General features: G+C 32.2%; 1 protein-coding gene across 6 annotated transcripts in view; it reads right to left on the bottom strand.

Annotated features, from left to right (window-relative positions):
- LOC126781298 (GTPase-activating protein skywalker) overlaps nucleotides 1–24,067 on the bottom strand; it is a 74,449-nt gene that overhangs the window by 49,961 nt on the left and 421 nt on the right. For all 6 annotated transcript variants that reach the window (XM_050506225.1, XM_050506223.1, XM_050506221.1 and 3 more), the window contains exons 2-3: nucleotides 23,588–23,882; nucleotides 8,569–8,771 (exon numbers count right to left, since the gene is read on the bottom strand). In XM_050506225.1, the coding sequence (XP_050362182.1) occupies nucleotides 8,569–8,771; nucleotides 23,588–23,699 (315 nt within the window). In that variant the 5' untranslated portion in view covers nucleotides 23,700–23,882. The remainder of the gene's footprint in view (nucleotides 1–8,568; nucleotides 8,772–23,587; nucleotides 23,883–24,067) is intronic.

The following is a 24,067-nucleotide window of genomic DNA, read 5'->3' as shown; positions in this document are numbered from 1 at the left end:
TTGCCATAAAACAGAAAGATTTGCCCAGATTCATTCATTTATTATTTTAAAATAATATTTGCAGTAGAAAAGATAACGAGAATAGATCTACGGTATAAAATGAGTATGTACTACGGGCCGATGGATCTACATTGCGCAACGAGAGCACTCAAACACGGATGTGAACGCTAGTCAAGGGATCGTTGCACAATGCGCATACATTTAAATAAATAGTCTCTAGAGAGTATGATTATTGACAGCTTCCTAAAGGGGAGCATTTTATTGAATTCTTAAATTTGGTAACAGATAACGTTACATTTTCAATTTTAAACCTAAAACCATTGTTATTTTCGCTTCTTACGCTTCGAACAATAAAATAATAACATATATTTTAAAATATTTTCAAATTAGTAATTCAATCTCGCCTTGACATTTAATTATTCCAATTATTAAGAACCTGTGCAGACTTGGCAAATAGCAAAGCTTCACGTCGTCGTAATGCTATATAAGAGAGCCAATAGGATACCGTGGTTGGCAGTACATCTGAAATGCCAAAATTATTTCTTACTTCTTGCCAATGTTTATTTTCTATCAGCCTATCAAACTTTATTTTTTATGAAAATATATATTAATTTATTAATAAATATAATATACATTTTATCTCAAGTAAGAATTTAGCAAGATCAAGTGAGTTATTACTGTTATTATTTTAAACCACGTAATCACAAATAATATAAATACCATTAAAATCACTGAATATGACATCATAAGTAATATTATTTTCATTCTTATCTGCCAGTCATTTAATGTAAACAATTCCAACGACGATTAATTTAAACCATGATTTGAAACAATGCAATATACAAAATATAGATACATACTAACAGCTTGTGAATGTCCCACTGCTGGGCTAAGGCCTCCTCTCCCTTTTTGAGGAGAAGGTTAGGAGCTTATTCCACCACGCTGCTCCAATGCGGGTTGGTGGAATACACATGTGGCAGAATTTCAGTTAAATATAGACACATGCAGGTTTCCTCAAGATGTTTTCCTTCACCGTCAAGCATGAGATGAATTACTATCACAATTTAAGCACATGAAAATATCAGTGGTGCTTGCCCGGATTTGAACCCACGATCATCGGTTAAGATTCACGCGTTCTTACCACTAGGCCATCTCGGCTTAAAATTAAAATATAAATACTAAAGTCAAAATTATTCAAATTAGTACAAATATTCAATTATTATATCGTGTAAGTTGATAAAACAAATCTTTTGCGTAAAATCCGAAGGTATGTTGTATGTGAAAGGAATGTCTTTGAAAATTATTAGGTAAGGTTCAATTATACGTCAATTCAAGGTTAAAAAATATAATAAAACAGGCAAGTTCATGTCAGGCCATGCATGTGTAATCATGCAAATTGCACGAGATATTTATAATGTTCGAGTTATTTATAATGTTAATTAACACGTCAGGACATACATAACCACACCGTTTATGTAATGTCAATCTTATGTCCTGGCTTCAAATACCGAGTCGAGACAGTAAAAGTTATTGGTTTGTTAATGTCAAGAATTTCTCAGTAGAAGGTTAACGTTAAGAAGTTAGGAATGTTTACACTCTCACACCTCGGATAGCACGTAAGCAGTTGATCGCCGTGCTGATTGGCGTACTAGAAGATTGAAGGAATAGCAGTGCACTTATGTTTGCGCAGAAATTTCTGGACATTTTTATGTTATAGGTAGGCAGACGGGTCACCTGATGATAAGTGGTTACCACTGCCCATAGACATTGTTGCAATGTAAGAAATATTAATCATTCAATACATTGCGAATGCGCTACCAACCTTGGAAACTAAGACGATATGTACCTTGTGCCTGTAGTTACACTTGCTCACTTTAAACCGGAACGCAATGATACTAAATATTATTGTTTAACGATAGAATATCTGATGAGTGTATAGTACATACCTAGAACGGCTTGCACAAAGCTTTACCACCTATTATATTGCGCAAATATATGGTAACATGTTGCCATATCCCGAAAACTAACGCATTCATAACAATGGCTAGTTCTTAAACCAAGGCTAATAAAAATGAGAAGGGGTTGTAAATAATGAAAAATAAACTCATACAAAAAGGTCAGTTTTCTAGAAATGTTAGAATAATACTTATGTAAAATTATAAATAAAATAAGCAAACCAGCAGGATCTAACTAACATTGCTAGCGAAGAACTAGATAAAGGACATGAATCCAATTGACATAGAATTCGCTATGGACCGTTAAGAAAAAGAAAATGATTATTATCACATTCAATTACAAGGTAATATTTTATAAAAAAAAAATATACAAGATATCTTTCAATCACAGACCGTATTAAAATGCCTACAAAAAAAAACGTGACAAAAATATTTTAAACCATATTGAAACTAATATTTTAAGTAATAATAATAATAAATGTTTAAGCCAAAACATGAAAAATTTCGAAAGCAGTTGATTAAACTGTACAATGCTACGAATATAGTATCATTGGTGCAAATATCATTACGCAAAACTTGATTAGATCGTGCAGCGGCAGGTACACGATTTGCCATTTGAACAGATTACGACTCGAAATACTACGCCTACTAGTCGCAAACAATACAATATCGTTATATTTATCTAAACGATTTCCTGATAAAAACAGATAGACAATAGAAAGACGGAAACACGTACCAATGACTGAAAGATACATAATAAATGAAACTAATCGTTTAAAAACATTTAAGTGCTGTCGACATTTAAAACGAAATTATCGTTTCGAAAAGACTGAAAAATAGAATTATTTTGTTTTTAATAACTAACCTATGTAAATATATTAGAACGTACACTATTTATCATATGCTTAATGCATGCATGCATGGAAAGCGGGTAACTAACAACTTATGTCGAACATTAATTAAACATTACCTGAAAATGATGATTACGAAGCATATATCATTACACCGTCGACGATATAAAGCAAATAAAAATATTTATTGCAATTGTATGTTTCAACTATATCACAATAAAACGATCCTTCTGTAATGCAAATCAACTCGGCTAGCTATTATTACTATCCAGAACAATGTTTATTACATTGAATGAGTTATCTGTTCATACAAAGACTGCTTGTTTACTTGTTTAGTTCATAGCTCCTTGTGAAGCAAATGCAGGTGCAGATGTAACATTTCTTGTAACATTAAACTTCGTACATTATATATAAGGTTATATTAATAATCGGAACATTCTCGTTCGCAGTAAAAATAGAGCAATGTATCTCGTTTGTTGTCTATGTGTGCCTTAGAATTAAAGAGTTAAGTTTGGTTAGGGGAAGTCAAGGTCGTCGAATCGGTCACATGCGAAACCTGGCTAGTGCAGGAAATAAACATCGCCTGCTCGTTCCTTCCTGTCATTGGTGAAACGCTTAGTCACAGCCGATTATTATTATTTCAAAGCCAAGGTCCTGAACGTAATCGGCTGTATAGCTAAGAGGGAGCTTTTTATTGTTTTACTTTTCGCATTGGTAAAATGTTGTGTAAACAAAAAAATCTTCGTTGTTTTATTATATTAAATGCTTCAAATACAAAACACACTCAAATTATTGGTGGAAAAATACTGAACAAGACTTGAATAAAATTTAGTACGCGGACTTCAATTTGAAATGTAAAATAAAAGTAAAGCCCACAACGCACGTGACCACAATGTAGGTGAGAAAAGCGAAGTGTACGTCTATTTTTGGATTTGGCTCGTGGCCACTGCGCGCGCGCAATGCTATGTTAGTCAATAATCCGGCTGTCAAGAATTTTATATAACATAAAAGTTTGACTATAAATTATAATCCCGTTATAATTCGACACGCAGGTCACGTGAACGATGAAATTAACGCAAAACTGCCTCGTACTTTTTTCTTATCAGCACATACAATATATAAGGAGGCGGTTGTTGTAGGTCATGATCAGTTGCACGATCAATAAATCACTAAATCGTGCGAGGCTGGTTCAAGATGTGTTGATTGACGACAAAAGGCTAATTGTAGCAACCGATGCCAATATCGTTTTAAAGCCAACATGTCATATCGCACTTAAATAATAATCAGCAATACTCGAACAATACGATAAAATTCCATTCATCGAGGCTGAAGAGGAACTAGCGTTTTAAAATGGAAAAACTGATACAATTACTGAATAGTTATCAATGTGATGTCACAACTCTATCATTCGAAATAGAAACCTAATGAGTGTAGATTTTATGAAACCATTTGACCTAAATAATTGATAATTTCAAAGATAACGAACATTTGAACAAAGAAATGCTTGGACTAAAATCGCGTAAGAAAATAAAATGTAATAAAAATGAAACAATGGAATATTACTTCATAATATAAATAATATTTCAACAGTGAATAAGGTAAAATGCATTTTGAAAATATTTAATAACACAAATACAACACAACAAAAATATAAAAAAAAGAAACATTTAACCTAACTTAAGCAAATCTCGTATTAGTCATTAAAATCTTACTGAAACTAAACGTTATACATCGTCGGTCCGCGTAATTGGATTTGACATAATGACATTACAGAATGAAAGACCGCAAGTCTTTCTGGCGATGTCGACTTATAAAATCAAGTGCATGCTAAACATACGAATTAATAAACTTACTCATTGAAAAGGAAACTAAAATAAAACAGACTCGATGTTAAAAATATTATAGTCTATTTAAAAGAAATTGCATAAACAGATTCTTGTAATTCTTATATCTAGCATGAGAGCACACAAGTTAAAGAGTTTTACAAACAAGTACACTTATCGTCTTGAATTTGGCAAGTACATAATATACTATATAAAAACACTAATCGATTAGTGCAAAAATAATACCGTAACATTCAATCGTTTTTATTGACAACGAAAAGCCTTGAATACACCACTATCATTAAATGACAGTTAGATACGTGGCTAGGTCAAGGTGTGTAAGTCGTTGGCACTGCACCAGTTGAATTCGACTGACAAGTGATGCGAATCAGATAAACATTTCAAAACTATTATCATTACAAATGACATTGACTTCTGTAGTCATTTTCTTTGTGCATCAGCCTTAATGTTTCAAAATTTGAACATGGCTCACCGGGAAAATATGAGTTACGAACATAAAATAATATCGCCAAACATATAAAAGCAAAGACATAGAATCCCAGTCATCATCTAGTTCTAGAACTAATATTCTAATAGATATGTCACGAGGCACGTGCCTAACCACTTAGCACGATACCACTTATTTGTAATTTAGAAGCGTGTAAAATTAAATGACAACACTTAAGACGTTTCGGTAGTAACCTTCATATGATTTAAGTCGGAAGTCCAAGAAATTCATTTTACATTCACAAATTATGAACGGGAAGCCAAACAAATGTTATGATGTCATCGATTTCTGCTAATGGAAGTGATATTTCGAGTTACATTCCTTCAGAGAAAACCGGAATCTTGGCGAGCATCTCCCTCACCTCGATGCAGCCACGTGGCCGGAGTCCTGCTATTTGACTCATGCTCGCTATTTGTTTATACTTGTCACACGAATATCATCCGGTTACATCCGCATAGGAGGTAAACATGAAAATTTTCCCCTCCAATTTTATTTTGATTCTTCTGACATTCCACGGAAATTATAATGATGCCATATAATTGCGAGCAGTCATTAAAACCAATTTTAAAATCTAAAAAAAGCGATGGTGAACAGTAAATAAAACGCACCATTAATACAAGTAAAAAGGAATAAAATTACATTCTGTTATATGTAAAGTTGTCAAATGTTAATTGGTTAATGTCGTACTCTCCATTAGTTTTGAACGTGAATGATTTTTTTCCAATTATGAAAAATTTACAAAACATCGCGGCTATTGACTGTTATAACGTATGTGAAATTAGTTTTAAGTCCGAACCATTAGCATTTTATTGTAAAAAATGTTATAATTATTTCTTTAATGAACAGAAACCGATACAGCTAAAGACAAAGTATATACAAACAGAAGTTGCATCTTATGAAGGTGAACTAGCAGACACTGGATGTACTGCCAACTTTATATTTTTTTATATTGCTCCGTATATAACATCATGCAATATCGTTCAGGAATTTCTTTATTTGTAATACATAATATTTTAAGGAAATATTAAGTTCATTAATAATAATTCCTATTTTATTTACATATCAATATCAATGCCAATAAAGATTGAATTGTAAATAGCAATACTCAAATTTTTATAAAAAAAAAAGTATTGTATGTACAAGGAAATATAGGTTTTTATCAAAGAGTCAAAACGGAAGGAAATGATCTGATAGAGCTAGATGTTGTATTAAGATCACCTGTTGATATAGTGTTGGTGTTTTGCGCACTAAATCGAAGGTGAACTGGGTTGGTTGACGCCGTGCCAACAGCATACGCAGAAATAATAACAAGAACATTTTACATTCAACCGCTGAGAAAATGCACGACCAATGTTTATTACGAATTTTTACAAAAGAAAATTTTGATTTCTTATATTTTTTTTTAAATAAATAGTTCTTTTTTATATATTTTTTTAACAGTAATGTTCTATCCTAATGTTTTAGTTACTTATTACGTTTTACGACAAAACCTTAAAACTGATATTTGATGAAATTGCTTTACAATTATTTACTGGATATATATATAACATATTTACTGGTGGTAGGGCTTTGTGCAAGCTCGTCTGGGTAGGTACCATCCACTCATCAGACATTCTACCGCAAAACAGCAGTACTTGGTATTGTTGTGTTCCGAGTTGAAGGAGAGAGAGAGAAGCCAGTGTAACATTTCTTACAATGCCAATGTCTCTGGGCGTTGGTGACCACTTACCATCAGGTGGCCCATATGCTCGTCCGCCAACCTATATTATAAAAAATAAACATCCAAATCTGTTTCCTGTTAAGCGAAATGGAGACAAATTTCAACGGGACGTCCAATTCCACACAACCGGAAAGAGTTCAGGCGCAGGACCAATAGTTCGTCGTGCTCCACTGTCCAACTCATCTGGACTATTACTGTGGATTTCTTGAGAAAAAAATCCAATGACATTTTTATTAGCCCGACGTGGGAATTCAAACCCAGAACATCGGGATCTGCGTCCTCATAAAATACTATGTTAGTTAAGCCATACATACGTATAAAGACACAGATCCTAAGAGTTCCATTCAGGTATTTATAACAATTAATTTCATAACGATCGGCTCAGTGGGTTTGTTGTATTGAGGTTACAAACAGACACGAGTTGGTTTGGCATTTATAATATTAATCTGGTCTGATCCAACGTTAGCAATTTACTCATTATGTAAATGACATCTGTGAAAAAACAAAGCGACACAAACAACAACAAATCATTTTATAATTAATTGACACTTTAATTAAACGCTAATGAATAAATTAGTGGAGAATATTGTATTTTGTAGTAAAATATATAATGTAACAAATTATTCAATCAACAATGTACGTAAGTAAATCTAACAATATTATCGAATCATAGACAGCTTTAGGTATTTCTACAGACCTGTTTACAGCGAAAAGCATAGAAAATGTCGCAACATTGAAAAAACAATAACTCTATACAAGTGGTAATTTTCATTACCAGCTGCTGTGTAATCGTCGGTCCATTGTTATCCGGAGCTAATTGAGATGCGAGAGACGCTCCGATTGATGCGCGCGCGCACGTTGATGTCGAACGCAAGGACTTATCGACTTACTTGCCCAAACGTATCCTAACAGCGGATTTTGCTAGTATGAGTCATTAACGATGAAATTTTAGTTTTATAGCGAAGAATTATACTTTTGTAATCATAATTATAATTTAAAATAACCAAGTATATTCTTTTGTTTCAGTCGTGAGAATTTTTTTGCCACAATAAATCAATTTTTTATTAAATTATTGCACTGCCATTTTTCTTTTAATAATTCGTTATTTCACATTTAGAGAACTTCTTAAATAAACATAAATTTTTTGGTCCGCGATCATTCGCTGTCTATTTAAGGTGTAATTTCTTCTTAAATTGACAGTCACGTAGACACACTCGTCAACAGACTCGTGTACAGAATTCAAACAAAAACCCTGGACTATTGGTGCAAACAAGTATACAATTTAATGGCGATTTAGACTGTGTTTTATTATAAAATGTTTGGGAGTTTGATGTCTTTGCAAAAATTCTTATCAACAAAGATCACCTGAATGAAAAAATGACCTTCGTGTGACTACGACATAAACGTCGTCTTCTTATCAGGGGGCGCGATGTCGTAAACATTTGGGTGACGTTGAGCAAAGTAAATTCACGTGACCTTCGAAATATACGAATTATACTCGTTTCAAGTAGGTTTTATTGAAAACTTTCATCCAAGTGGCTTTTACGAAAAATTACGATTGCAGAATGTCTTGGTATGTATACAATTATCAAATGAAGTACAATATTTCATGAAATCGAACATTTGTATGTACAAAAATTTATGTCAGCCGAACTTAGTACTTAACCTTTTTATAACGAATGTGTTTAATAAATAAAATAAGATCACTGACCTGCGTAACCATGTCCCAGTAGAATCCATCGAGCATGGATTTGCCATGTTGATGCTGTCGACAAAGGGCCGGCCAGAGAGAGGCGCGAATCGGGCTGTTGATCGGCCAAGAGTTCTCCCTGATGAGAAGCTTAAGTTCGCGTTTACGGCCCTGCTGGAGAATTGGTTGGAGTTCCTCGAAGGTCTTGAGTGGTGCTTTCTTGCCTGCGAATAACGGGGAAGGTAAGCACTGCGTCCAGATTGCTGTGGAATCGGTTTGAGCGAGAGATTCGGCGCTCTGCGCGCGAAACGCGGCCGGTTCTATATACATCGCGGAGGCGCGGGGCACATGCTTTCGGTGCGCGCGCGCCTGCGGCACTGCCGGCCACAAGCTCCGTCAGCCTCCGGAAAATACGATAGCGCGCCCCGTCAGTGTTACACTTGACGAGTGTTTATCTGACCGTATGAATGCCGCCGCGGTCGATTAGACCACAATGGAAAATTATCTAAACTTTAAGCAAGCACATAAATATTGTGCGTAGGTTAAGCCATAATTTAAAACCATAACGCAAACTATATAAATAAAAAAGAATGCTAGTGTGTGTCCTCTATGCGTTTCTAAGCCATTCAACTGATTGTGATAAAATATTGGTGAGTTGTTCTTCGTACGCCCGTACAAAGAACACGTACGTTACGTAAGTACGTCCCAGGCGCAAATAAACAAAGAGTTTTCTTTGTTTTTTTTTCCTTTAATATAAACGATATATGTAGACTCTTTTTCTACCAGTGTAAAGCCAGAAAGAGTAGCTAGTATATTTCTAAGCCTTCTAACATAAGTCTTTATTAATTTGAGACTGAACAAAATAATTTCGAAATAAAGTAATTGAAAATATAATATAAATAAATATTCGATTTTGTTATAAACATGTATATTTGATAAATTATAAGAACTATGTGCATTTATAAAAATAGACATCAGAATATAGCAAAACGAACATCAAGTTTTGGAGAAAAGCCAGAATACTAGTACCGAGTCATGCAGATATATCCAAGAAACAATTATAACAATAGTGAAGTTTCACCAAATAATTTATTTTTTATAAACATACATATTCGCAATGTAAATAAGTTAATTATGGAATATTATCACTCATATTAAAACTAAAGTGACTGCTAATGAGTCATAACGCCCTTGATATCACCAGTTAAGTAATAAGTATCTGTTCTTGTCGATAATTTCTTACGAAAGACAGATATCATTCGTTATTTACATTCGTACTCATAGTTTCGTGGCATAGTTCATTTTATGTAGAGGTTGAATAGAATAGCTTTATTGTACACCAAAAGAGATACAGAAACATACAGGTGTAAACAAAAGATAAAAAAAAGGGAAACTATTAATGTACAAAACGCGGTCTTATCGCTAAAAGAGAGATCTCTTCCAGACAACCTTTGGGTGAAGGACATAAGATAAATAAAGCGGTAAGTATAAAGAGGTAATACGGACACACTGTACCTTGAGACGTATATAGAAGCATATTACATATTAAAAATACAATAAGTACCCAAAATGGCTCCAGTAACCAATCTTTGTAGAATCTGCATAGCGCTTATCAATGAAGTGAAGTATGTCAAAGGGAATTCATATAACGTTTTAGTTAATGAAAACAATTTGTACATAAATCCAATACTCAACTCCAAACAGTCCCGACATATGTTTTCTTACGATATTTTCTTTAACGGCTGTAATAAACTTTCCGTGTGACATTGCTGGAAAAAGACATATTTTTCCCAAAGCGGACACATCGAGCCGATGCCAATACCCTGTTCCACTGTTGATGAACATGCAAGTGGCATTTCAACCACTCCAGTGACACCTGCATATCTAGTGACATATGCAGGTTTTACCACCTCGTTATCTTTAAATTAGATAAAGGTACTTGTAATATATTAACTGGATCATCTCAGCTGTCGAAACCGACAGTTGAACCATTGAGCATGACATAAATGGAAAATATAATTGGTACTTCCACAGCTCAACGATGCTTTCATAAGCATTCATCAATACATTATATTGTTCTGTTCCGGTTTGAAGGGTGCGCGTGAGCCAGTGTAATTAGAGACACGAGACATATGTCGTTTTAGAACGCATGGTTAGTGATAGGTGGCTATATTGACAGTGTATGGAGGGGCGTATTGTGTTATGTATATCACCCCATATACATATCAAATAAAAATACCTACATTCGAACCCTTAAAAATTTCGGTTAAAGATACATTTTCATTAAATATATACATTAAAAAAAATCGTGTTTTAATTTAAAACAAAACAGGTCTCTTATACATCAAACGTTATTTATGTGTTAAGTAGCACCGCAACTGATAACACGAGGTTATCACGCCGCAGTCTCGGTACGATTAGTTAAATTTATACTTCTCTTTGTTTATTTATCATTGGATTCACGATTTATTTGGACGCGTTTTTTTTGTTTTGTGATAATTACAATTAGTTTTTAATCGCACAATAAAAATACATATGTATATAAATAATAGTGCTTGCTTTTATTCGTGTGCTCTGTGTGCTCGGATCGTTTATCCGACAAAGTGGAAACTTTGCGCAGTTGTCGTCGGAACTTGCGTTAAGTTCTAGCGGAGCGATATGCGTGGCGCGCGAATTGTATCAATTTGTTTACAATAAAATGAAAATGCATTGATTAACTAATTTATAATATTAATATATTCTATTCGTGCATTTGATTTAAGTGAACCTTTAGTTTTTGTCAGCCGATAATGTCTAATAGTCATCTGTAGAATGGTAAGTGGTTGCCACTGCCCATAGACATTGGTACTGAAAAAATATTAATGCACCACCAAACTTGATAACTAAGATTTTATGTCCCTCGTGTTTTATTTATACTGGCTCATTCACTCTTCAGATCAAAACGCAACAATACTTGTTATTTGCCGGTATAATATGTGATGAAGTTGCACGAAGCCCTACCACCGAGTAAATTGCATTATGTAAGTACATTGGGTAATTTCTCCAGATATTTTCAATAACATTATCAATAGTTCTAATGAATCAATTATTGCATCAAGATTTTTTGGTAGGAGATATATGATGTGTTTTGATTGGTCGATTCTTTGACAGTGCCTGTAGTATGTGCAACCTTGCAACATGGGTATATACTGTATAATATATTTTTGGTAATTTAATAAAGTTAAGGATTTTACTAAGCTCTATAAATATAATTAAATTGATGATGAAATATAATAATTAGCGTTAACGAGTAAAGCTATCAATAAATTTCAACCCCAAAAAAGGAGTCGAAAATATTCCTGTATTAAGAAAAAAAAAAACAACGGCAATTTCGTTGCATTAAAATTCTCAAACACGGTTGTATTTAACACATAACAATTATGTTAATTGCCTCGTTAAAAGTCATGGCATATGTTTACATGACAATTTACTAAATAAAATTTTAGGAACAACAAATTTAAAAGCTCATTCAAGCCCCCGAGAGAGATAGCTCATTAGTTAGAACACGTGAATCTTAATGGAACGTATTACTTTCATCTCGGTTGCAGTTAATTCTCAGTTAAATCTACAAACTGATGGTAGTTTTAAATTTGTTTTATTTTGTTAAATAACGATTCAAAGGTTCTCGTATAAGTTTACTTAATTAAATTATATTTGGACTACATTTTAAATGTAAATATTTCAAATAATTTTAGTGTGAGCGTTTTGCCAAGCTGCTTTACATAAATAGTACAATGTGCGGGAGCATACCGCAGTGTATAAGTGACTCAGACACGCTACCATTGACGATCATAAAAGAGTACCCGACATGACCTATTGCAACGTTAATTGCTGATTTAATTAACGATTGCTAATTTTTTTTTTAAAGAATACTTGTATTATTTACCGAGGGATTACTAAGGTTTTCATTTATATCACATCATTGATGGGAACTTCAATTAAACGAAACGTTAATGTTGTATTGGGAGTGGAAACGAAAATAATTCAAGGGGTCAGGATAGAACCTGTGACTTTCACATCGATACCCGTAACAGTTACGTTAAGCTATTGATGCTTGAATAATTAATTTATTATATGTTTACCGTTTACTTTAATCGCGTGGAAATAACGCGATTGCCATAATTGACAGCAAAAGAAATAAATTTTGGTTAATGGCGTTTGACGCGACTTGAAAGTCAATAATTATTAAATTAATAATTATAATAATTAATGTCGAATGCTGAGAATATTCTAGGATCGTCCAATAAGTTGACCACGATCTTCGATTTCCGTATGTGGCTTTATGAATTATGCTCTCCGAAGACCGCAAGAATTAAACGTTGTCATTCCAATGTATACATATGTATAATGGACAATCACTCTTTATTTTAAATATATAATAAAGAGTGATATTATATCAATAGAGATATAAAAGGGAATTTAGTTATTAAGAACATTCGTAATGTTAAGTCTAAAAATAACTTTAAATCTCATCTCAGACATGAAAATCTAAGCATTGCACGAAACTCCGTGCTGATAATAAGCATACCCCGACAGAAAAGCCCAATTTGTCTCGACTGCAAAATTTGAACTCAGGACTTCGGGATCTGCAGCCTTATAAGATAACTACTGAGCCAATGAGGCCATTAGTCACGTCACGTAATATCTACGTCACTGCTGCGTTTTATCTCCAGATGAGTTAGCGTGTCCGTTGTAATTTTTACAATTATTATGAAGATAGAGCATATATTTTTGAATTCATTTAACATGCCCATTCAAAAATATATTAAATGATATACTAGCTTCCGCCCGCGTCTACGTCCACGTATGAGGGAAGGAGGTAAGTATTGAGTAGCCTATTTGTCAAGTTAGGGATTATGAGCTGTCAATTTTGAGTACTTTTAGCATGAAAGAATAACAAAGACTCATCCATGCATGCTGACCAACTTTCGCATTTATAATATTAGTAAAAAACACGTCTTTAAATTATATATAAAAAGATTAGGGTCAATATAATTTGCGTCACGATAGCATGTGAAAGCGATCCCGTGGCGCTCCTCGTTAAGACGGAAAGGGTACCGCTGGTTTTTAGTGGGTATTCCGATGTTCTTTGGACACCGGCGAGCTTTACATACCCACCGCCCTCCCCCACTGTTCCCGTTGGGGAAAGGCGTAACGCGTTTGGCCAGCGTTAAAAAAAGGGTAAATATAATAACTATTAAAAAGGCAAACTCTAAATCACTGAAATAGTTCTTTTTCTTTAAAGTTCATTTGAACTATGAATTATGACGTGTATCTTCTCATATCTTAAATCATAAATTAATATGCTTGATTCATGTCATGGAATATTACATATTATTGTGCAACTATTTTCAATAAAATATATATTAAAAAATTAAATAAAAAGCTACGTTACTATTTATTATAAATATATATCAATTGAACAATATTTAATATGAAAAATCATACTTTAAATTTATTGGCATATTATCATGACAATTCCCTGAATATGTACTTATCTTACGACTATATACACAGTACGCAGGTACGAAAACTACTTTATTATATAATTTATTATAATATAAATAATTGCATATCAAAATAGCATTAAAGCTGGCCAACATCACTCCGACATCTAACGATGGCGATCATAAATGTTTTGATTGTAATGCAATTATATTTACAACATCAATGCGTTACACATTAAAGCGTATCTATTTTGAAATGTCACTGGATTCACATACGACTATCTTTGTTTTGATTTATATATTATTATAAGAGAACTGCAGTGCTATTCAGTGAGAACTCAATCAATCAGTTGGGAGGTGTTAACATTAATAAATTATTTGGATACGTGCATACTATATTCGACTAGTTCCCGCCGAAGTATATATAGTCTGCGTGTGAAATGAGGAGCAGGTGATAGGCACCCACTGACCTTTACTATACCGGTGAAAACATATCACAACAAACAAACAAATATCACGTTCGTATTTATAATATTGGTTAAGCTGTCGCGTATCACTTTCTGACAAAACACGATCGTGTTCTGAGATTAATATCGTGTGTATTCTCACAGAATATCTCTAATGTTCGCAATTTCGTTCGAATGAACTTTGGACATGAAAATAGAATTGAGTGACGCGTGCGTCATAGTAATACTGGCAATATTTTATTAACGTTGTTTTGGGCTCAGTGGCAGCAACGACATGCATGTGACGTCTAGAGGGGTCAATTTGATTCTAAAAAAAAAATACATTCACAGAAACTTCACCCTCGACTATTCCATTCATTATAAATATGAACGTAACTATAACTGTGCATGTGTGCATTTGAATAAATATTTCTAATAATAATTATAAATATGTATAGTATAATATTTATATCCCTTCTGATAACAAACACAATAGACATTTATGGTTTAGCTCTAGCATACGTTGATTTAAAAAATTAACAGCTTATATCTTGGAAGTCTTCCTTATTCCTGTAACATTTAGGTAAATTTATTCGGCTTAACATTTTACCGGGTAAAAGTAAAATTACTTTGTACAAGATTATTAATAATATACCAAAAATAAACCTCATCTTCAGCCGTAGCATGTACAGATTTATTGAGACATGATTCACTTTGATTGGTCCTAATTATTAAGCTAAACGATATATTTCGGTGAAACATTGGAGGAAAACCAACGCGTCCAAATATAACTCAGGGACAACATTTCACCGATGACGAGATTTGAATCAAAATGATAATGAAAAAAAATGAACTTAGAAAACGTTAATTTTGCTTTTCATTGTTTTAACTACAATTCTAAGATAAAGTTCAGTCATCAGTCAATCATTTTTGTCGTCCGGTAAGTGGTCACCACCGCCCTTAAAGAAATATAAACTATCCTTTAGATCGCCAATGCGCCAGCAACCATAATTACAGGCACAAGGGACATAATAGTTTGGACATCTTAGTTTCCAAGGTTGGTGGCGCATTGGTGATGTAAGCGATGGTTAACATTTCTTACAATGCCAATGTCTATTGGCGTTGGTGACCACTTACCATCAGGTGGCCCAAATGCTCATCCGATTTCCTATCTATATAAAAAAAAACATGGGAACAAAGGTGTTATATACCTCGTGTCTGTAGCTCACTTGCTCTTCAAACCGGAACACAATAATATTAAGTATTTCTGCTTTACGGTAGAATATATAATGAGTGGGTGCCTATAAAAGGCAAAACCAAGATTACTGCAGTTAATCGAAATTGAAAGAAAGTATATCGCTATTTATTAATGATAACAGACACGTTGGTGTACTTGATAAAAAAGCGCCTAGGTCATTCGGTTCGGGCTTATAAAGGTCTTGGTTTTTAGCCCAAAAGTTCTCATTAGAAGCCGTTTTTGTCAAAACTTCATGTTTGCCTTCTCCAATTCACTTTACGCTGAAGGCAATGTTAGAATTATACGATTTCTCAAATATATTATATACTATAAATTATTACTTGAAACATTTAATCTATTGCAGCTTAATTGTACCTTGAAATACATCTAATAAAATGGAATATTTTCTTAGGGTTCCGTAGGCAATAGTCAGTATTTTTACGTGTTACTTCTTACTTATCATGTGACAATAGACATATAATATAATGCGTAGGAAGCGGTTTAGACTATATATAAAAAAATGCTTTTATCCATCATTATAAGCTTGAATTAAGCACTTGGAAAGCGCTGCTTGCCAGGATTTGACGCGCGATCTTCGATTAACGGCCAAGCATTCATTGAGACCAATCTTTTTTTTTTAAAATAAAACAAATTTAATTTATGTACAAATATTGACTGGCAACATGGAAACTCATTAAATTTGAATACCTATGGTCTGAACGAATATTAAACCAACCTTTCTGTTACTAATGATGATATAAAACGCGAAGACATCGCTAAAGAAACTATACGTAAACATTAAGTATTAGGTGTAAAGGAATAAAAATTAACTTTATTTCTTAGCTTTTGGTGCAAATGGCGTAAAGCAATCTGTCTTTGCAATATATCCTTCAGCTGGCTTAGTTTTAATTCCAAGCTAAAACTAAGTTTTATATTTTATATGAGGATCACTAAAATTCTAGAATCTTGTTGTTATGAGCGTGTACACACGATACTCATTCAATGTTTGCAATGATAAGATTACAGATATGCTAAAGTAAGGGAATTTAAATATTAGTATACACACGTACAAATGTTTCGATAAAACGTGAAATTATTTAAAAACTTTACATGCTCTTTTCTATCTACACTTAGATAGAATATAAAATTTATAACAAGGTTTTATTCGTATTTTAAGATAAAATTTAAGCCTTTATCTTAACTGCAGTGACAACGAACATTACCTATTAGTCATTTTTATATAGTTACTCTATAATATTCGTATTTTTTCTGTCTGTGTCTTAGTATTAAAAACACGTATAAAAATAGCCAAAATAAAGTCAAGGTACCTTCTTTGGAATCAAAATTTTGAGTAACGATACAACTTCATATAGGCTTCTTTTAAACAGAATTTAATTGAGAATTGAATTTCCAAAATTAATTTAATTGTAATTTCTTTATGAGAACTGAGAGAGCAGCGTGCATACTTGCTCTTTAAAAAAAAAAAGAAAGGTTGCCTCAACCAAGCACATTACTTTGTGAATTCTGTAATATTTGTCGACGGCAAAAAAAAACTCCGAACCTGAATCTAGCAGAAAAAATAGTATTATTAATACATTGAATAGTCGTTGCTCCTATTATTTTATAAAGAAAATTATAATTATATTTATTCAGTAAAAGGCATAAAAACTGCCACACGGCGCCTGTACAAGGCGCGTTAAATCCAGTTTCATTGTCAATAAATAATTTATCGCCCACAACCAACGTTAACTGCTCTTTGTTCGTTAAACTTCATAATTTTATGATTGTAATACGCCTCTCGTTAAACATCATCACGAACAATTTCTTTAGTCTAAAATATTTTCTAAAATATTTTAGTTTATAAACTAAAATGAATAATTGTTTAACCATTATCATTATTTCTACTATTATAAAAAAAAACTATTAAAAAATTAAGTCTGTTTTTTTGAAAAAAATATATCATTTTGCGTATATGGGCCCACCGTAACGCATACTAGTCGTTTTACGACGATAAACGCGGATGAAATTGCGTGAAGCAGCTAATATTTAGTAGTAATGAGATAATATGTATTTCTTTATTTTGATGAGAGGCACTTACGTCTCATAGTGAGAAACTCGTTTAACATAATCGCTCGCTTAAGACACACTAGGTAAAGCATTTGTTTTATGTTACATTATATAGGTTTTAATTTATTTTATTTTATTATGTAAGCTAATAATATGACAATTGAAAATCTACGATTGGCAACAAACCATGATCATTGAAAATGTAATTAATGCAAATGCCTAAAATTAATATTGACTTTGTCGTTGTTACGAAAAATTAAAGATGTCTCATTGGTTCTAAAAGTAATTAATCAAATTATCAAATTAGGTAGACTTAAAAAAATTATCTCCTTACTGGTATTATTTAAAATGTAATTCCAAATTAGCATACAGTATAAACCGTTGATTATTTCCGATGCAGAAAAAAATCTTTATATATATATTTATAAGTTTCTAAAATAAACTACAATGTAACAATATATATAATCAAATTTCTAAACACACTTTTTTTAAATCCCGCTTACAAAAAAGAGTAAAAATATAATTAAGATTTAACGCCTTTTTAATTCATAAACAGCACGCACAATATAACGAAGATTAACTAACTAATTATTATAAAGAAGCAAGTATTACTTAAGCTAAGTTAGCGGTTGGTGACGGGCCACAAAGATTTATCATAAAAGAAACGACTTATAAATTTAGAGAAAAAGGAAGAGAGGAAGAGAGTTGACGATTTTAAATATGAGTTATGTATTATACCAATAATTTTCCCGTTGTTACATTTTTATCTCTTTTATTTTTTTAACTTAAAGGACCAATAAATTTAACTGGAAGTCGTCTCTAGATATTTTTTTAAAGTATGCTATAGAATTTAATTTTTTTTTTTTGAAAAAGAAGGCGGACGAGCATATGGGCCACCTGATGGTAAGTGGTCACCAAACGCCTTTAGGCATTGGCATTGTAAGAAATGTCAACCATCGCTTACATAGCCAATGCGCCACCAACCTTGGGAACTAAGATGTTATGTCCCTTGTGTCTGTAATTACACTAACTCACTCACCCTTCAAATCGGAACACAACAATACCAAGTACTGCTGTTTTGCGGTAGAAAATCTGATGAGTGGGTGTTACCTACCCAGACGAGCTTGCACAAAGCTCTACCACCAGTGAATAATAATATAAAGTAATATATATGTATATCTATCTTATATATGCATGGTACAATAATAATACTTCATTCAACCTTTCGCCAGGTGGCATGTTTCCCCCGCCAATGTTAAATGCCTCGTTATTGGACGAAACATCACACCATGCGCTTGCGCTGATTTTGCAAGAATTATTATTATTGAGAAAGGGTACACTACGACACAGAATATTAGCATTGCTAATTTAAAAAAGTAGTCTATAAGACTGTATTGATTTGAAATTGTATTAAAATTATTTATCAATGAAATGAATTTATAATTTTCATTAGACTAATTAAATCAGTATTTTAAGTCAACTACGTAATATATTCATAGAATGTGTTAAAGATAAATTTATTCGATTAATTTGTTTCGATAAGGAATTCAATATAAATTATTAATTTCATTGATAAAAAAATATACATAAGACAAATGTTTGTTATAGTATTTGTTCATATTCTTTCACTTTAATGTAAAAGCTTATATTTACATTTCGTTTCCAAAAATCTCTACATAATACACTGTGATAATTATATCTAAATGTACCCAATTATAAGTAAATTAAATATCACAACTAGATTAAGTTTAAAATTAATTTTATATGATTTACGTGTTTTATATCTCATTATAAGTATAATAACAGTTAATAATTACCTTTAAATAATAATTATATATAACGATTATTTTACAATAATTCTAAATCTTAAGGCGAATGTACGAAATTGTCGGCGGTTCTTTCTAGTCTGAGGTGTTTTTTTCGTACCGTTGATAGATTTTAGATTTTAAACTTAACTGGTGATAAAACAGTTTCATTAGTATATATACAACCTGGTATGTAATTTACTCATGCAATATGACGATTCAAAACTACTTGTACCTAGCCTCCGTACCTTTATGTGTAGTTTTGTTTTATTTATATTATTAATTAATAACCTTCAACTAAGTCTTCCTGGCTATGAGCGGATACGAAAATAGACCTAATGCTCGAAAATTGCGAAGTTCCACATCGCTAAGCATTACGTATTGATACCGTTGGTCTATTAAAGGCCTTATATGTATATATTATATAAAACCTTCAAAGAGTTTTTTTTTTTTTTTGTTATTCATGATATATAATTAACTGTTTACAAACAGTATCCAATTCAGTTTAGGCTTATTTCGTGTTACGCAACTTACAGGTGTATATTTATAATATGTTGTACTCAATACCTATGTATAAATTACTATCAAAGCATGAACATTTGATAAAATAGATCGACTTCACTGTGGCTGCGTTATCAACGTGATCTAGTTTATGAGATTGTTATCACTATACACACACATATCATCTCGAATAACGATTGTCAAGAAATCTCATTAGCAATAAATGTCGTATATATACAAAGCCATTCAATTGCAATATTAAAAAGTTTTCTCATGTTACATTTTTTTTTTTATTCAAAAAAGCAAGGCAGATGTTCAAATGGGCACTAATGGTAAGTCGTTATCTCTGACTATGGGAATCTTCGGCCTTGTGTATCTATACATTGTGACTATAATTTTATTGGCTGACTCGCCCTATAATCCCTAACACCTTATTGACGTTCAGCGATAGAAAAACTGATGAATGGGTGGAATTTGAGTAATCAAAACCAACAAGATAATCAAAATGTATAAATAAAACACAACGATAATTTCAGGCGGCTGTCTGCCTCCGCTAATCTTAATAGTTTAAATAAAAAAATACGAAGAATCCTTTATCTAACTACAGACCTATACATATATATAACTATATCATACTGCTAAAGAACTTGTAGCTATACAAGTTTAACGTGATCTTGAAGTGAATAAAGCGCTGAAATCGCTTTAAGCTCGCGAGCGAAATAAACTCACATCACGAAAAATTATAAATCATTACAATAGGTTCATTTTCGTACAGCGAAGTCGAGAGCGTCTGTATGCTTAGTATTATTTGGTGGTGAGGCCCGCCAGAAAGATTGAACTAGTTAACTGTTCTACGGCGATATCGCAAATTGTATTGCTGTTTCTTTATGTAGGATGAGTAAGCCAGTGTAATTACAGTCATAAGGGTCACAACAACTCATATCCTACCCGGTGAGTTACTGTCCGACTCAATTGCCCTCCTGTCTTTCAATCCATATAAATAAGTATATTTATATGTAAATTTTTGAATCGGTTAACAAAAGGCCATTTATCATCAGAAGGTTTCAACTTCTTAAGTAAATAATACATCGTGCGAAGATAAAGCTATTCACATGCATGTAATGTAATATTTCTAAAATACTTTCATGATAAATTTATCTTTCTTAGACATTGTGAGCAGCTGTATTATGTTAAATACATTAATACAACACATAATCTTATTTAATCAAGATAAATAACACATATGATACAATAAATATATCATAAAGTACCACTTATATTTTCAGCTTCGACATACACACACATACTGGAAAATTAGTAAAGATTCTTGGATAGGTTAAGGTGGGGCATTGTTCGAAGTGTTTAGACAGCACAAAACACAATATGTCTCGTTGTTTCACAAACAAACCAGCAACATTAACGTACCACGAGAATTCAGAGAAACTGTTGGAGTATAAAAAAGTAATTTATACATTAAGGGCGGTTATTCAAAACATTTCCGTACTTATAAATTTTTAAATATGTATTTTGAAGGTACATGAAGTTATTTAAATAAAATAAGATTATTATAAACGAACTAGATGTCGGGTCATCTTTGTCGCGTCGTTTAACCACCAAGTTTAATTTGGATTGTAGGCAGTCTGTTTTATATTAGTTAATGTTTATAGTTACTGCTCCACTCCATAAGCTCATAACATTAAATTATATAGTCTATGAATTGGCTATCTGACACCAATAGCATTATTGAAATTAGACTCATACTTCCTGGGATAAGATTGTTACACTCTCCAGCTTTTATCATTTGTTTTATTAATTTTTTTAATTATAGTGCTATTGGTACAACAATTTCTTTGTGTTCTGAAACTCACAGGAGTTTATGCAGACACTGCACTTTTCTCTGTGGTTTAATACTAATTATTATTTTATTTATCTACTATTACCAATTAAGAAATATCAAAGGATTTAAGAAGCTTTTTGCTGAATTTTCATTATACTTCTTGACTAAATGATTTTTCTGTCATCTGAACTTACAATTACTTTTAAAAATATGTAAACTTATGACTATTACTTATATATATCTATCTATGTATAAATAATGATGTATCTATTTTAACTTTAATCAAATACTCCCATACATAAATCCTGATGTAAACACATATGAGACTTTGAATATTGTAACAAACTTTGTTATTTATATTAAAGCATCACACCAACAAATCGATTCATGTTTAGTTAATTAACAGCAATATGTAAAGAGGACATGACTGCGATTTATTTTCCATAACATTGAATTACATTAAAGGCTATTTGAATCAGGTATATAAACGTAAAAATTATATATCATGACAATAAAATATAGTCAAGTTAAACCAATTGAATAAGTTATTTATTCATACTTTAACCTTTACCTAATAAAAACAATTAATCCTTAGTACAAATAGTATGAAAAATATGTACTGCATTATTATAGCCTAACTGGCACACTCAGATACTTTTAACAGTTACGTAAGACACTTCTTAGTATTTTAATGATAAAATTTACACTAAGGAGCTACTTAAGTAATTGTTAAATGTTTCTAAGTGTGGCAATTAATCTGTAACAACTTCTCTTATTGATACAAGGGCTATATAAGATGGTTTTTTGTTTGTCCGTTATGTGTTACCAATCATCCAATTGAGTTGAAACGTTATACAATTTCTGTTAACACAACAACAATAAAGATTTCTGTCTGTGTGATCCTGGCACTATACCAGCAACGTTAAATAGGTGTCACTCAAGTCATATCTTACGATTAATATTAGGAGATTTTTCAATACAAACAGACTAAAAAGCTAGTTAATTGTAAATTTAATATGAAACACATTTGTTATTGTGATAACAAAATTTTTTACACATCCAGACATTGTCCTAGATTGAATAGAATACAATATGACCAATCGGCTAATGGACTAAGAAACAAAAGTCGACTAGTTATTTAATGTACCTAATAAATTTTAAAAATATGTACTTGCATTTTCGAGAATTATTAAGTTTTGATATTAACCTCCAACAATGTTTTAATTATTTTACTGTAACATAATTAAAATGTCAAAATATCTGTTATTTGACGTGATAGTCAGTACTGAATGATTACATATGTATCTAGAAATAATCATAGCACTTCTTAAATAATAAAATTATTATTTTGTCAAAGGAAACAATTTATACATTACATAAGGTCAATATGATTCAAAATAGGTTAATCAACTAATTTGTTTAAATATAAAAACTGTTTTAATTAAATAAACAGTGATAAGCATTATGTATCTTATAGTAAAATAAAGAGATATTTTGCTAAGATAAAATCTATTATCTTTGCTTATAATATTGTTTATGTAACAAAATTGGTTTAATGATAAGCCATATAAGAAGATATTAAGAAATTTGATTATAAAAACTTATTTTATTATTGTTTTTACTTAATTGAAAATATAAGATTTAAAAAATAAATTTGTTACCTGGTGGACTATCTGTTAAAATGGTGATACCAGAGGGGTCAACATGAGGTGGGAATGCCTCATACAGGTCGGGCTCCTCTTCAAGCACTGCGGACAACATCACGGAAGGCATCCCGGCTCAATAGCCACTCACACTATGACTAGACACTACACAACACTGCACTAACACTGAGTCAGCCTGTCTCGACCACAACAGTCACACCCTTGAGCTCCCTACATCCATCCCCCACCGTCACTGACTCATGTAACACCGTCCCCAACACCTAAGTCAAATCTTGCTGCACCATTTTCAAATCTGAAAGAAACAAGATTCAAATAATCACTAGAACTATGTCAAGACAGCAAATTATTTTATAAACGACACTATCTTAACGATATGTTATCAGCCCGAATAATCCAGTGATTTGATCGCGACTCAGTTGAGCGTCGCTAGTCGCTAGTAAAATAATTATCTAATTCGATATAATTAAAACATTGTTC

Source organism: Nymphalis io, chromosome 3 (genome assembly GCF_905147045.1).
Source record: "Nymphalis io chromosome 3, ilAglIoxx1.1, whole genome shotgun sequence".
Lineage (NCBI taxonomy): Eukaryota > Metazoa > Arthropoda > Insecta > Lepidoptera > Nymphalidae > Nymphalis > Nymphalis io.
This window is presented reverse-complemented; position numbering and strand designations above follow the sequence as displayed.